This window comes from Cryptomeria japonica, chromosome 3 (assembly GCF_030272615.1).
Source record: "Cryptomeria japonica chromosome 3, Sugi_1.0, whole genome shotgun sequence".
NCBI classification, from domain to species: Eukaryota; Viridiplantae; Streptophyta; class Pinopsida; order Cupressales; family Cupressaceae; genus Cryptomeria; species Cryptomeria japonica.
In genome coordinates, this window is record NC_081407.1 from 524,064,439 (window position 1) to 524,079,469 (window position 15,031).

The 15,031-nt window shown below is 33.1% G+C and overlaps 1 protein-coding gene across 3 annotated transcripts in view; it reads right to left on the reverse strand.

Moving 5' to 3' along the window:
- Positions 1–3,031: 3,031 nt before the first annotated feature.
- The window catches only part of LOC131075068 (transcription initiation factor TFIID subunit 14b), a 64,231-nt gene continuing 52,231 nt past the window's right edge, over positions 3,032–15,031 (reverse strand). For 2 of the 3 annotated variants that reach the window (XM_058011862.2, XM_058011861.2), the window contains exon 6: positions 3,032–3,813. In XM_058011862.2, coding sequence (XP_057867845.1) covers positions 3,727–3,813 — 87 coding nt within the window. In that variant the 3' untranslated portion in view covers positions 3,032–3,726. The remainder of the gene's footprint in view (positions 3,814–15,031) is intronic. The other variant, XR_009113164.2, reaches the window with a different exon arrangement.

Below are 15,031 nucleotides of genomic sequence, written 5' to 3' on the forward strand. Positions count from 1 at the left end.
GAAAACAAAAAGCAAAAAAGCCTTTATTTTAAAAAAAAGCGGGCCGAAAAAGCAATTTCCCAAATTGGCCCCAAAATGCAAAAAAAAAAAATTTCTAAATTTAGACAAAAAAAAAAGGCAAAAATTCCTTAAAAAATAAAGTTGTCAAAATTGACCCCAAGAAATTGCGATTTCTCTTTCATCCCATCTGAGACCATCCCTAGCATTAAAACATTCTTTCGATCGTTGCTCCATTTTTTGACTCTAATTACTTCCCCAAATTTCACAAAACTTGACTCATTTCCAAGTCTTAGAGACTAGAGACTAAAACCCTAACCTGAAAAACAAAAAAAAAAGAGGGGGTCCCCATTTGCAATGGGATGATGTGTGATTATGTCACAACATAACACTAACATCATCATCATATATACTTCATCTAGCATTAATACTTTCATTGTAGAATCTTTTTAAGCCTTTATAAAATATCAATTAACGATCTATCAAAGAAAACCAAGAGAAATCAAGAAAAAAGTCAAGGTTGCATAATGTAATGTGCACTTTGCTCTTATTTAAAGGTCCTAAACATCCTCATCCAGGTACATTATTGTCATATGTGACATATTTTTCGTAAAATCTACTAGTGTGAGCACTCTTCATGGAATTTGAACCTATTACCATATCAATAACACTTTTAAAGACCAGTAATCTTATGAAAGATCTTTCCTAGGTATCTCCTACATCTTATCCTTTACACATTGGATTTTTTCCATTCTTGTGAGTACTATACATTTATTTTGACTAGTTACGATATCAACAAATCATTTAAAGATCATTTATGTATTTTAACCTCCTCAATGTCATTTTATGACAGATATTTCCCAAAAATCAAATATCTTAATCTTATAAATTGGAATTCTTTTATTGTTACTTTTTCTGTAACAAAGAATAGAGGTGTTTTTGTTAATTTTTGGTTTTTTTGGATTGTACTGTGTGATCTTTTTCATCATCAATATTTCGGATCATACTACATGATCTATAATCATGATGAAAGAATTAGTTAGAGAGGAGAAATAAGAGGCTAGTTGCAGACTGGAGAGTATAAATAAAAAAAGGATTGTAGAGTTCGAAAGAAGGAAGAAAAAGAAAAATATAAAAAACACTTTATAAATTAAAACAAGTAATCAAAAACGACTACAGACTAGAAAACTAAAGAATCAAATTAAAACAAAAGGCTACATAAATTAAAATAACAATAAGAAACAAAACAACAAACAAGCATATGAAAAACTAACAATATATAAATAATGTAATAATTATAAAAACAAAACTACAAATAAAAATAAATAAGAAACAATAAATTAAGAAAGAAAATAAAACACCACACACACATGCATATATAATAAAAACTAATAATAATATTAATAATAAGCATAATCAATAATTAATAGAAGTAAAACTTAAAATAAATAAGTGCATAAACTAAATAAAAACCATTAAGGACAAAATGAAATACAAGAGTTATCATAATGTAATAATAAGTACATACAAAAAATACATAAAAGTTACATAAAATACAAATAATTAAGTACAAAAGCAATAATATAAGATACAAAGCAAAATATAAAAAGAACCAAAATAAATGCAAAAGAGTAAAACAATTAGATGATCAAAAAATAACAAACACAAGTGAATGAAACAATGAAAATAATAAACACACCAAAAAGCACATAAAATACAAAATAAAAAAGGAAGCCTAATTAATAATTGAATAAAAAAATAATAATACTAATTATTGCAAATAATAAATTAAAAAATTACAGAATGGTAGAATGACCAAAATTAGAAATAAAATAAAACACAAAAAATACAAAATAAAGAATTAAGTGATTATATTAATATAACTAATCAAGAAAAAGCAATTAACCACAAATAGATATGAAATAAACAACAATAAATAGTAATAATATAAAAATTAATGATCAACTACAAATGCTAAACTACCCAAGCTAGACAAATCTAGACAAATCTATAATGGCTAAAAACAAAAATGAAATAAGAACTAAAACAAATAAATGAGGTTTAAGGACACCAATTAGAACAAAAATAGGCATGGTTGACTAGGTAAGGAGTGAGGTTTAAGGACACCAACTAGAACAAAAATAGACATGGGTGACTAGGTAAGGAGAGAGGAAAGAGGAACAAGAATGCTAGTGAAAAAGGGGACAAGGAGAGAGACTAAATAAGGATAATGGCAAGGAGAAGGAAGCCAACAGGCAAGGGAAAGGGGGAGTGAGGGATGGAAAGGGGGAGTGAGGGGTAGGGATGGGGAAGGGTGTAGGTTGGGAGTCAAGTAGATGGAAGATCAACATGGTCGAGGTTAGGTTGGTTTTTGAGGTGGTTCAAAAAGGGTTGTCTAAGTTTGGTTAAAATTTCAACTGTTGTCTTGTTGTCTTGGTTGAGGTTACAAGGGATAATTATTAATAGCAATAGTCTCTTTTAGTTTTCTCTTGAAGTAGTTATTTACTTTGGTCAAGATTTGAGTTTCTTTCAAAAGGATATGGTGTTTGGTCTTGGCAGAGTGTTCGGCAAGGGCTGACTTTAAGATCCGCTCATGCCTTATATCTGCACAATACTCTTTGATTCTAATCTCAATAGCACGCTCTATTTCACCAATGTAGGGAAGGCCATAAAAACATACTACCTTGTAGACTCATGCATTAAGGAAGGGGTCCAAAAGGTCCTTCGAGGAAGGGATGCAATTTCTAAGTATACAAAAAAACTTGAAGGTGTAATGAAAGCCTTTTTTAAGAGGATATCTTGTTTTGAGAGGCTTTCAACATAAGGTAGAGAGGCTACAAAGAAGGGGCTGAGGGAAGGGGAGGAGAAGACAACCCCACACTTGGTGGAGGCCCAAGATTTAGTATGCTTAATCACTCTAGCAATGTGTTTACTTTTGTAACCATTTAATTTGAAGACTTGAATAAGGTGGGCAATCTCTTGATCAATATTCTCATCATTACAAATCCAAATAAAATAAGCACTGCACATCTGCTAAAAATAAATAGAAATGATTAGATCTGCAATCTCAAACTTCATTGAAACAAATGTTTTACATTCAGAGGCAGAAGAACAAGATTTTGAAATATGGTACAAATTATTTTCTTGTAGCAAATTATTAACAAAGAAAGATTTTGGTATATAGCATGCCTTGCCTTCAGACAAAGCGATACAGTTTGGATGTCTCAAGAAAATCCAAATGCATAGGGAAGCTCGGTGGAAAAGGATATTCTTTTACCCATAAAAATGCGATCCACCATTTGAATCAAGTCAGCGAACTCAAGAAATTCTGTGTAGGCCAGCTGTGCCCATTAAAGTAGGCCAGAAAGATGTAATCATCATAAAGTTAATGTTATAATAATTCATTTCCAACTTGAATCTCAAACAAGACATTTTTTATAATGAAGCAAAATACTGACTTGCAATTAACTTGCAGCGTAAATATGCATCTAGATCATGTATGCAGTATATTCAAATATCTCTTCGCAGTTAAGGAATGCAAATAAACATACTTGAAGTGCCCAAAAATTCGGAAACGCAGAATTGCAGTCTTCTCAATCTGACACACTGCACATCTTCATATAGCAATTTTACATATGCACCCAATAGCCACCACCAGTTGGGCAGTGATGATGCAATTTTCAATGACCAGCTTACCGAACAAAATTTCATTTCCCAACACAGCAATTTTCATTGACCAGAGTTTGATTTCATCCGCTGAGCCTCCGCTTCAATCGAAGTGACCTGTCTTCTCAATTTCATTATATGATGTTGAATCTGCAAGCAAAAATTATAACAAGCTAAAATAAGAGATCCACTCAACTCTGGCATTTCTTTGTTAAATAAATGGCATACTTAAGATTATCTACCATTTGAAAATACAACATTAAGACAGCTACAGTAGAATCAGTGAAGGTATAAATGAAACTGTGACTAGAACAATTACATCTACACTGATTTTAAAATGGTTTAGACACAAGCTTTCAAAAGTTGGAGATCCACAGTTGATATCAACACGTTTGAAACAATTAAAAGTGATTTTTTAAATAAAATGGATAATTTTTTTATGTAATATATGTCTATGTGGTATTTGATATATTTAATTTTATTTAGTTTATTTATCATTTAAAAATTCTAATATAAAATGATTTGGATTCAAAAAAGAATGAAATAGAATAGAAAGTTGGTTTTAAATCTAGATTTTAGTTTTAACTTATTCTAAAATTATAATTAGTCATTGTTGATTTATTTTTAAATTTAATTTAATTCATTTGTATTAGATAATAAATATTTTAAAAATTTAAAACTTACAATTTTATAATTAATTGTAAGCTTTAAAAAAATTGTAGTGATTTGATTAATAATTTTAAATCCAATAATATTTATGCCTCATAGAAATAGAATTGTACTTAAAAATACTTTTTTTTTTTTAAAATATGTATTATTAGTATCGGAAGATCTCATTTAAATAATGTGAAAACATATCCTAACTAACTACATAATACATCATTCAAGATATGATAAATCTTTCTATTAGTTAAATTTTTTTAGTATATATTTTATTAATATTTCAATTCTAATAAATTTAAAAAATTAGTTTTATTTTTTATTTAATTATTTTTCAATTTAAAATATTTATTATTTATTTATTTTATTTAAATATTATTTTTATTAATATTTGAATTTTCATATATTTTGATTTTGCATTTAGTTTATTCTATTTTAATTTTTAATTAATATTTAAGTTTGAAATTTGTTTTAATTGTGTCTTTTTATGAAATTACAAATAATAATTAAAAGTTATTTGAATAATTTAATGTATAATTATTTATCTTTTTTAAATTTTAATTTATTGTATAACAATTATATTTTGAATTTTTATTTTAATTTATATAATGCATTTAATTTATCTTGTCATCTCTCTCTATCTATCTCTCCTATCTCTATTTCCTTATCCCCCCCTCCCCCCTCTCTCTCTCCCTCTCTGTGTATCACTCCCTCTTTCTCTCTCTTTATTTCTTTATCCCCTATTTATCTATCTTTCTCACTCACACACTCCTTGTTACTCCTACCCATATCTATCTCAATATGTCTCACTTTCACACATGCTCCTTGTTTCTCCCTCCCTATCTCTATCTCTCTCTTTCCCCCCTCTCTATTCTTCTCTCTATTACCTTTGTTATCTCTGTCTTGCTCCCTCTAGCTATATCTTCCCATCTCTCCCTCTCCCTCTCTATCTATATCTCATTATCTCTATCTCTTTTTTATTCACTACATTGCTCCTCTCTCTCTATATATCCTTCTACCTCTCTCTCTAGATATCACTTACCGTATCTTTATCTTCTTATGTCTCCATCTCTCCACCCCTCCCCTCACATCTCTCTCTCTCTCTCTCTCTCTCTCTCTCTCTCTCTCTCTCTCTCTCTCTCTCTCTCTCGCTATCACTCCTTTTATATCTCTCTACTTCGTTGTCCTCTCTCCTTTCCTTTCCTTTCCCTCCCTCTCTACCTATTATATATATTTATCTCTCTCCACCTATTGCAACCATAACATGATCCTGTTGGTAATAGAACCTAGTTATCTTCCCAATTAGTTTTTGTTTTTGTCATGTTCAGAACCATATAAATGGATGCATAGTTGATTTTAAGCTATCACTTATCAATTGAGACTTTGGTAGCACAAACATCATCATTTTTTAAATGTCCTGCCAATTGAACTTATGCACTGAACAAATTGTATGCAAAATACACCAAAAAAATTCCTAATTGACCTTCCACACCTCTTCGGCATACCCATTGCACACCAAAGTGCGATTGCTAATTGATTGCTAGTTTTTTACTTTCTCTATGGATGTTGTGGTATTGGCTAACTTTGTCAGCAAAGCATTCTCCATGAAATGAAAACCTTTTACCTTTTGTGCTTTCAAGTTTTTTCCTATCAATTAAAAACATTTCCTTAATCAATTCAAGCATGTTTCAGTTATAGGGTTCCCTTCAATAATTATCTTAGCTTCAAAATGTGACTAGAGGACGTTAGTTTTATCGTCACCTAAAGGCAAAGTATACAAATAGCTGCATTTGAAAGTCATTATGGTTAGCTAGTCTCAGGGCAATGGAAGGCGGTTAAAACGAACTCTTCATGAAACAATGGACCGTAGCAGTGGCAATATAAAACATAGAGAAGTGATAAATTTTAAACTATATAAATAATTAGTTAAACTACCAATTTTAACTTGTTCTATGAAATAATAATGATGCTGGTGGTAGTGTCTTCAAGTTCTCTTGCAGAGGGCATGGCCATATTTTGAGGCTTTTCATGCCCTTTAATAATCAGTAATTCTTTGTGGTAAGATAATTCAAAGGTTAGTAATAAGATAGCGTCTGGATTCACTTGGTAAGTACTTATACACAGCAAATCTAGAAGCTATCTTATTATTTCAACATGGACTGAAAAATTAATACCACTCAATGGTTGGTATCAATTGTACAATGTTTAGGAGGTTTCCCTATGGCTATCCCACCCAATTAAGAACAGCAGATAAAGAGTGTGGTCATTGTGTAATTCATAAGTATTTAAACAACGCTGACATAACATGGTCCGTGGCATTCTCTGCAGCAACAAAGTAGCTAAAGTCCTCTTCTTCAAAACACGGTGACCTCCTAACACTGTCTAGAAACTGTTATTTTCTTCTATTTACTATAATCTTTACGTTTATAGATTGATATAGTAGACTATTTAAAGATTGAAAATGATATGAGTGGAAGCAACACACTTCTATCTAGAGATGAATCCCCCAATCAGGATTAAGCAGGCCTTTCTGAATAACAGTGGGAGTCTCAACTGCACAAATGTTGATTTTGAGACTGGCAAGCTTCTAGGTATAGGCAGTATGATTGATAACAATAGCAGCTGTATAAAGGATGACTGCTGCAGATAAATCTGACTTCATCCTGACAAGACTCGATGTCTTTTTTAAGGCAGCATCTTTTATCTTATGATTTCATCTGAGAAAATAATCAGAAGTTCCAATTGATCATGCAATACAACGAGTTCAAGATTATCAACAGAATTATATAATGTTCCAGGGACACAAGGACTAAAACACCTGTATAAAAGAATGGATGCTGACATTCTACCATAGTTCCATGGGGATGTGTGTGCCCCTCCAAATCCCCACGTAATTTCCAGGATATGGGAACTTGGGGAAAACATCCCCCTGCCACACTGCCACCGAGATGTTGGGGACATTGAGGATAGCAGGATGTCCCTGGAACGTCCTGAGGACTCCCAGGCGACTTCTGATTGTCCCTGAGGCACCTAGGAGTCTCTCAAGGCCTCTAGTTAGAACTCCAACTGAAAACCAAAAAAGATGATAGAAATTGTGAAATGACATTCGTAATGAAGGTGTGTGAGGTTTTGGAGGCCATATTTGTGCTTGCTGCCCCTCAAACACACTGGGGCGCAACCCCTGCAAGGGGCACTAACCCTTGACCCCGCTGGGGAATCTATCCCCAGACCCTCGCATGAAGCGCTGCCCCTTGACCCTGTTGGGTCAAGCTCTACCCCAAATCCCCACAAGGGGCACTATCCCTTGACCCCAAATCTCCACCCACCATTGTTATTGTTAATGCAATCATTGCCATTTTTTTTTGTTTATTAGTTTAAACTTCACTTAGTATGCCAAGATTTCATTTGCAATTCTTATACTTATTCTTGATTTGCTCCCGAAGTTTCAAAACACTGCCCATAATTGTTAAAATTCTAATTTTAATGCAATCATTGTCATGTTTTTTATGTTTATTGGTTTAAACTTAAAATGCTAAAGTTTCATTTGCAATTCTTATACTCATTTCTTACATATCTTTTTATAACTAAATTTTCAAGTACTATAAGTATATGTATTTGTGCCACACCCCCCCCCGCTGCCCCGCCGCTGCTGTCCCCCCACTGTCCCCAAACTTAAGCCCTTGGTCCCCCCATCAAGAAACTCCATGAAACTATGTTCTGCACCCAACCCTGATGCAGACTAAAGCCTTGGTCTTTGCTGTCTCCAATGGCTCTATCAACATTTCTCTTTTCATTATGAAACATTCCTTTCACAGTTTGTAATTACATGGTTTTGTCATCTACGGACATTGGATATAAATTCTTTCTTTGATTAGGTCCTGATTTTCCCAACCTTGAGGTTATTGATTTGCTTCAAAACATCATTGACTTGTGAGAATTTGACCATCTAAGGACATTTTGTATTAATGTATGTCAAAAAAATTAAAAGGAATTCAAAATACCAGATTACCAATTCAGCAAAGACGAAATTTTGATTTTCATTATGGTTTTCTCTTCCTAGCTGGCAAAGAGAACATATTGCAAATAGTTTTTGCTTTTCATTATGTTCCACAGTGTTTCTGGTACGCGGACAGCAGGGGACAGGGTGACACATTTTTGGGATGGAGTCCACAAGGCCATTTTTGGGGGATGGCAGTATATATGTGGAAAATTCAAATTATTACTAATTTAACTATACATCACATCAAGATTCAAGTTTAGAGTCCTAGACATGCATATAATGCATCAAATTTGAGATTCAATGTTCAATGTTCATTGATTCAAGTATAGCTGCAATTCAAAAAATTAAAGTTTCATTGGTTTTCATTACAACAAAAACCCCCAGCTACAAAATGAATAAATGTCCAACAATAGCAATATGAGCTACACCTTATTTGAGCTCTTGATATCAAAATCAGTCTCTAACTTTAAGTCACTCCCTATATAAATTATGATTCATCCAATGAGATCCCCACCAATACTGTCATGTCCCCACTCCCCACCCATAACCCAATAGTCAGATTCATAAACATGTTAATAATAAGCAGAATATCATACACATTCATTAAAGTTACACATCACCTATTAATACTCTTATTAATATTAAATATTCATTAATATTCTTATTTACGTATTCTGTAATATTCTTATTAATATTACGTATTCAGTAATATTCTTATTAATATTACATATTCATTAATAAACATGATTGATGGCTTTAATACAATATACCTTACTTAATTACAAAGTATGAATAGGCAGATCACCATTGTCATCAAACATTCTCTAATTCCAAGAATATCAAAGTATGAAGAAACTAATCAAATTGAGCGATAATAACAATTACTAATGGAACAGTTTAACTAACCAACTTTATAAATGTTAACCTTGTTATGAAAAGAAATGGGTTGAATAATCAAACACCATCAGTTATGCTTTATTGATATAAAGGGGCACGATTAGAGTAACAATTTTAGGAGACAAGAGACATGTCTCTTAAGTCACCTTTTCCAACGTATATGAAGACAATCCCAATCATTTCCAAAGGCATCGACCAAGGAAGATAAGAAAAGAATAGAGAGGATTATTCAAGGCTGACAGCAAAGAAGACAGATCATCCAGACTGCCAGCAAGGATAGAAAAGAAAAGTAAGAGCAGTGACAGGTACGTATAGGGGTAATTTTCTGAGGTAATATTAAATATAACAGTCAGTAATTTATATATATTAAAATAGTATTTATATATCATTAAACTTCTGTGTATGATTATAATTAAATTGGTGACATCAATATAACATAATATTGAAAGGGCAAATAACATAAATTTATTCAAACAGCATTAAAGCTACATTACTGTTAAACTATATATATATTTCAGAAATGACTGAGGAAATCAAATTCAGTCTGCACAAATTCATACAATGTTAATAATATAAGGATTAACACAATGATTGTAATGGAATAATGAAAAAAGGCTGATATAAGCAGTACTAACAGAAAGCGTTGATAAGAATCTAATACAAGGCACTAATGTAATATAATGTAACATGGTAACTATGTCAAGTATAATTGATTATCATAATATATAACAATTATAACTTCATTAGAATATCACAAATGGTTCATGGTATTTGAGGGACTCTCTCTTAAGTATGCCACTCCATGATGGATGCTTAACACCTGCCACACGGGGCCAAGAGGGGTGTAGCATCTTCTTTTGGGCTTAAGGGGGAAGGTAGTTGTGATGAGGAGGAATAGCGATAGGACACCTCACTAGGTATGCCATTCCGTGATGGATGCTTAACACCTACCACATGGAGCCAAGAGGGATGTAGCATCTGCTCTTGGACCTAGCATGGAGGATCTCTTGGACACCCTATCCAGCTAGCCTATCCTAGTACACTAAGAAATTGGATAATAAAGAATGGCAATTAACCTACAATCTAATTCATCTCACAAATATAGTTGAATCACTCACTCTAATACATTAGCATATGTTTCAGTTTATGAGTATTACTTCGTATGTGTTCTCTAATTTGTGTTGCAGGAAAATAGTATACAAAGGTACTCCCATAAACTTAATTATCTATTTTAGTATTTGAGCAAGTTAAAGTTACTTTAAAGTATAACTAATTAGGAGACATTACAAATACCTATTGCATGCACCTTCATCTGATCAATCTATCTAGCATCTTCAAGATCAAAAACCCAACATACAACTAGATATTCAAGAGTTTGTTGATCCAAAAGTCACAAGACATTTATAGTTTCTTTCATTTCCCCGATTCAAAACAAATAACGAGCTAACGAATCTCCTTTGTGCCAATGGATTTCCCAATCCGATTCATCATAACATTCATTACAATCCACTTTACCAATACCCCATTGGATTCTAGAAGCTCATAGAATGAGTCCTGATAAACTCCAATATACTACTTCTCTATTAATAATGCCTACTCCCTCAACTCATTTCAAAAAGACAGGATTGCGTGTAATAAGCCTTTCATATTTTGTCATTTTGGGAAGAAATAATAGCAAAAATATAAGAATTTATCTTTTAAACTACAACTAGCTTCTACACTCATCTAGAAGTAAGCTTATTCCTTTTGATTAAATTAAAATTATGGGTGAACCACTTCATCAATGCAACAAAGGAACAAGCCACTTGTGGGAGCAAGCGAGTGAGAAGTTGCTTCAGCTCTATTGTATCCTCCATATGCTGTGCTCACCATTCAATAGGGTCAAGAGTGGCTCTATCCATCCTAGCCTCTAGGTTGCCGAATGTTAAGACCCCAAAGATTGAATGCAAGTCAATGTTCCCAAAGTCTAAATGTATTGCTAACACTATATATCCTCCCAAGGTCCTTCGTAAACCTCTCATTTACTTGATAATCATCAAAAAAGTAACTCTGCCAACCCAAGATGCATATCACTTGGGGTCGAGCATGTAAGCTCCCATATGACTTGGGATCTTCATTGTGTTCTGCCTTCGTATCACAATAGACCTAAAATGCTCTTTATAGAATTTCAATCTAAGCTCCCTTCATTTGGTCAATCATGTTGTCAAACATCTCATAAATCTCTCCTAGGCTAGGAGAGTTTGGTTCAGCATACCTAATTACCCACACAGATGATGTGACAAAGAAACATTATCTGCAATCAATGTTTAAATAACAAATCAAAATTTTAAAGTGAATGATAAAGTTTTTCAAAATTAGAATGAAGGTGAAATAAAAATAGAAAAATTAAAATTAAAAATAAAAACAAACAACACAAAATTAATAAATTACAAACATTCTAGATTTCTTACCTCGTAGTGCAGCACCAAGCATGATGTGAAATAAGATGGTCATTTAGAGGACAAACTAGTTGAGGAACTTAAATATATTATAAGCAATAATTAAACAAAAAAGTATTGGCAATTACTGAATACGTAGTTATTTCAGGATTAGATTGTGTAAAGAATTTTTAAATATATCCTTGAGCTCGCTTTATCATCCTGATGGTGGATCATAGAGTGTGATCCGAAACATTGATGCAAAAAAATTCTTTACACAATCTAATCCTGAAAAAACTTCATACTCGCTATGGATTATGGAAACTTGATATCATTAATTACTGAATAGTTAAACAAAGTAGATATTTATTTCAAGAGATGATACAAAATGGGAAAACTCTAGAGAAGAGATATATGCCTTCTACTCAGATTGCATGCTTCGAAACCAACCATTTTGTATATATTTTCATACAAGATACCTAAGTCACCAGGTTCGGCCGAATTTCTTCCTTGAAGTTCGAAATTCGCAGAACTTTAAAACAAAGTATTAAATTCGTTCAAATTTGTACATTGAAAAAAATTAATATTTTTTAATCGTGATTTTAGGGTTTTTTCGGGTTTTTTTTATAAATGAGCGCCAAAAACCCACAGTCTTTAAGCCGCTGTGAGTTATCGCTGGAGAAGTGTGGAAGCCGAAGTGGAAGCATATGTACCTTTTTGACAAAAGAACATCTTTGCAATCGTGAAAGCATATGTTTCCTATGGTTTATATTTTATAAATGTGTCATCTTTTTGTAATGATTTCAAATCTATTTATCAATGTTAAACTATTTAGGCAATTTTATAGATATATTACATATATTTATTAAAAATTTAAAAAAATTACATATGGCGAATTTAATTCGAATTTTATACATTTCGAATTTTTTCCTTGTTGAACTTCATTCGAATTTCAAAGTTGTCGAACTTTGAATTCAAATTTGAACCTGGTGACTTAGCAAAATACTATAAACTCATTGAATATATTTTCATACAAGGTACTGAAAACTCATTGAAATTTGGAAGTAATAAATTAGGGTCCTTGGTGAGATCCAAAGAGTGAACACACTTGGATATGTTGGAGATATTTGATTTTGGTACCCCTACTTGCCATGGTCAAACTCCACTTTGAAAGGGCCTAAAACAATGAAAAATATAAAAAATGTACAAAAAAATACTAAAATAGATTTTCAAAATTCCTCGTGATCTCTCCAAGATTGCCACTTGTATGAACTGGGATGTCCTTGGACCATTCCCTCTCCTTGACAAGCATGGGCCCCATTGATCCTAGTTTTTGCACTAGATATGGAAACTTTGGTGAATCTAATTCCTAGTGAATCACTTGCTCTAATGTGGAAATTGCCCTGCCTTCACCACCCAATAGAGTGGAATGTGTTGAGTCATCCCCTTGACCAATCAATGATTTGATGATCAAAGTTCTCTAAGCTCTGCAACTGTTGAGCAACCTCTAACGTGTCCAACAATGATCAAAAGTATGGCTAGAGTAATTATGGACTGGACACTAGAGGCAACCCAAGTTGAGATGGCAACTTGAGTTCAAATGCATTATCAGCCACTTTCTTGGTAATGGTGTATGGAACATATTGCAAAAGTTTGAGTTTCCTATTTGGGTATTGTACCTTTTCTCTCTAAATGTGCAACTATGCCTTGTCTCCTACCTAGAATTGACGAGGGAGTTGTTGTTGATCAAGTTGGTTGTATTTGTCACTAGTTATCTACAAAATCTCATGAACCTATTGTTGAATGTGTCAAATCATCTTACAAAGTCCAATAACTTTATCCAATTCCTTTTTAGCATGTGGTGATGCCTCATCTAATACAATAGCTAGCACTACATCAATGGGTGTCAATGGTTGAAACTCAAGGCAAACACCAAATGGACTATGTCCAATGAAGCCATGAAGAGCTCAATTGTAGTTGTGTTGGACATAGAGCAAGTTCCCATCCCATATGCAAGGATGCTTTTGAGTGATAAATTCAAAGAATGTGCACAATCATGCACTTGACAACCTCTAGTTGCTCATCTATCTATGGACGAATGTTGTGGATTTTGTCAATTTTGTGTCCATCATCAACCACAACAAAGACCAAAAATGGCTGAGAAACCTACTATCCCTTACTAACACAATGATTTATGGCAAGCCAAGATGGACCCATACATCTTTGAAGAACATCTTGGCAATGTCTTCAACAAAGAACCCCTTCTTGCAAGGCATCAATATAGTTATCTTTATGTACCTAATAACCATAACATATACACAATAATGGCCATGTCTACTCACAGGGAGACAACATGGAATCCAAATAAACAAATTTGACAAGGCATGTTGGGAATCAATATGGATATGTGCAAGCCCTATTTTGGATTGGCCATCTTTGCAATGGAAAAAGTTGTGGAAGATCTAATGTAACAACATCATAATGTAATTTTTGCCCATAGATGTACTTCTATAAAACTACCACTCTTATTTATCCCAAGCGTCCTATACGCTACATATGCGCCTTTGCTTTAGGCTGTGTTGGGTCTCAAATCAACAGATTGGATAGATTCTAAGGAAATGCCAACTCCTATGATCAAACCCTCCAATTGACTTGGCCAACTTATAGAGTGAACCTATTTGGTTACTAACTCTCTCACTTTAGGCTCTGCAGGACCTAGGCGGGTATACCTACTCACTAGCTGTTCCTTCAACTAATGCTTTTTATAGCAGATTTAGTTTCTTAATCTGATATCTCCTAGTCTCAGAGTGGCATAAGTTCCTAGAATGGAGATACAGCAGATGAGTTCAAGATTGTTGTTGTAGAAGCTATTCGATCTATGTTTCCTAATTACTTCTGTTTGCTTTAAAATAACAAATGGTGAAATATAGTGATGAGTGTAATCTGTTTTTGACCAGTGCCTTCTTTGCTGTTTGGGTTACAGAGTCATTATACTTTCTTCAGGACTTATTATGCGAGCCTGTGAGACAGTTTTTTAATCCACCCTTTTATAGACCTGTCGGTTATTATTTCTTTTGAGATCCATTTGAATGCTTATATCATATGTTGATTGAATGAATTTAACCCTACCTTTAAGGGACCAATCAATGAAGTACTGCGAGGAACAATTACAATTCGCAAGCAAAACTTTTGTTTCAACCTTATAACATGAAGCACAAATTTGATTTCAAGAATATGAATAACCTTATCACTTTAGATAATATCACAGACGATTGCCAAAACAAAGTGAAATAATCCACAACACATACGCAAAGAAAAACAACAGTTCATAGCATGTATTCCATCGAAGTTTGTAAAACTTACAGGCTGTCATACATCGCCATCTTCTTATTGT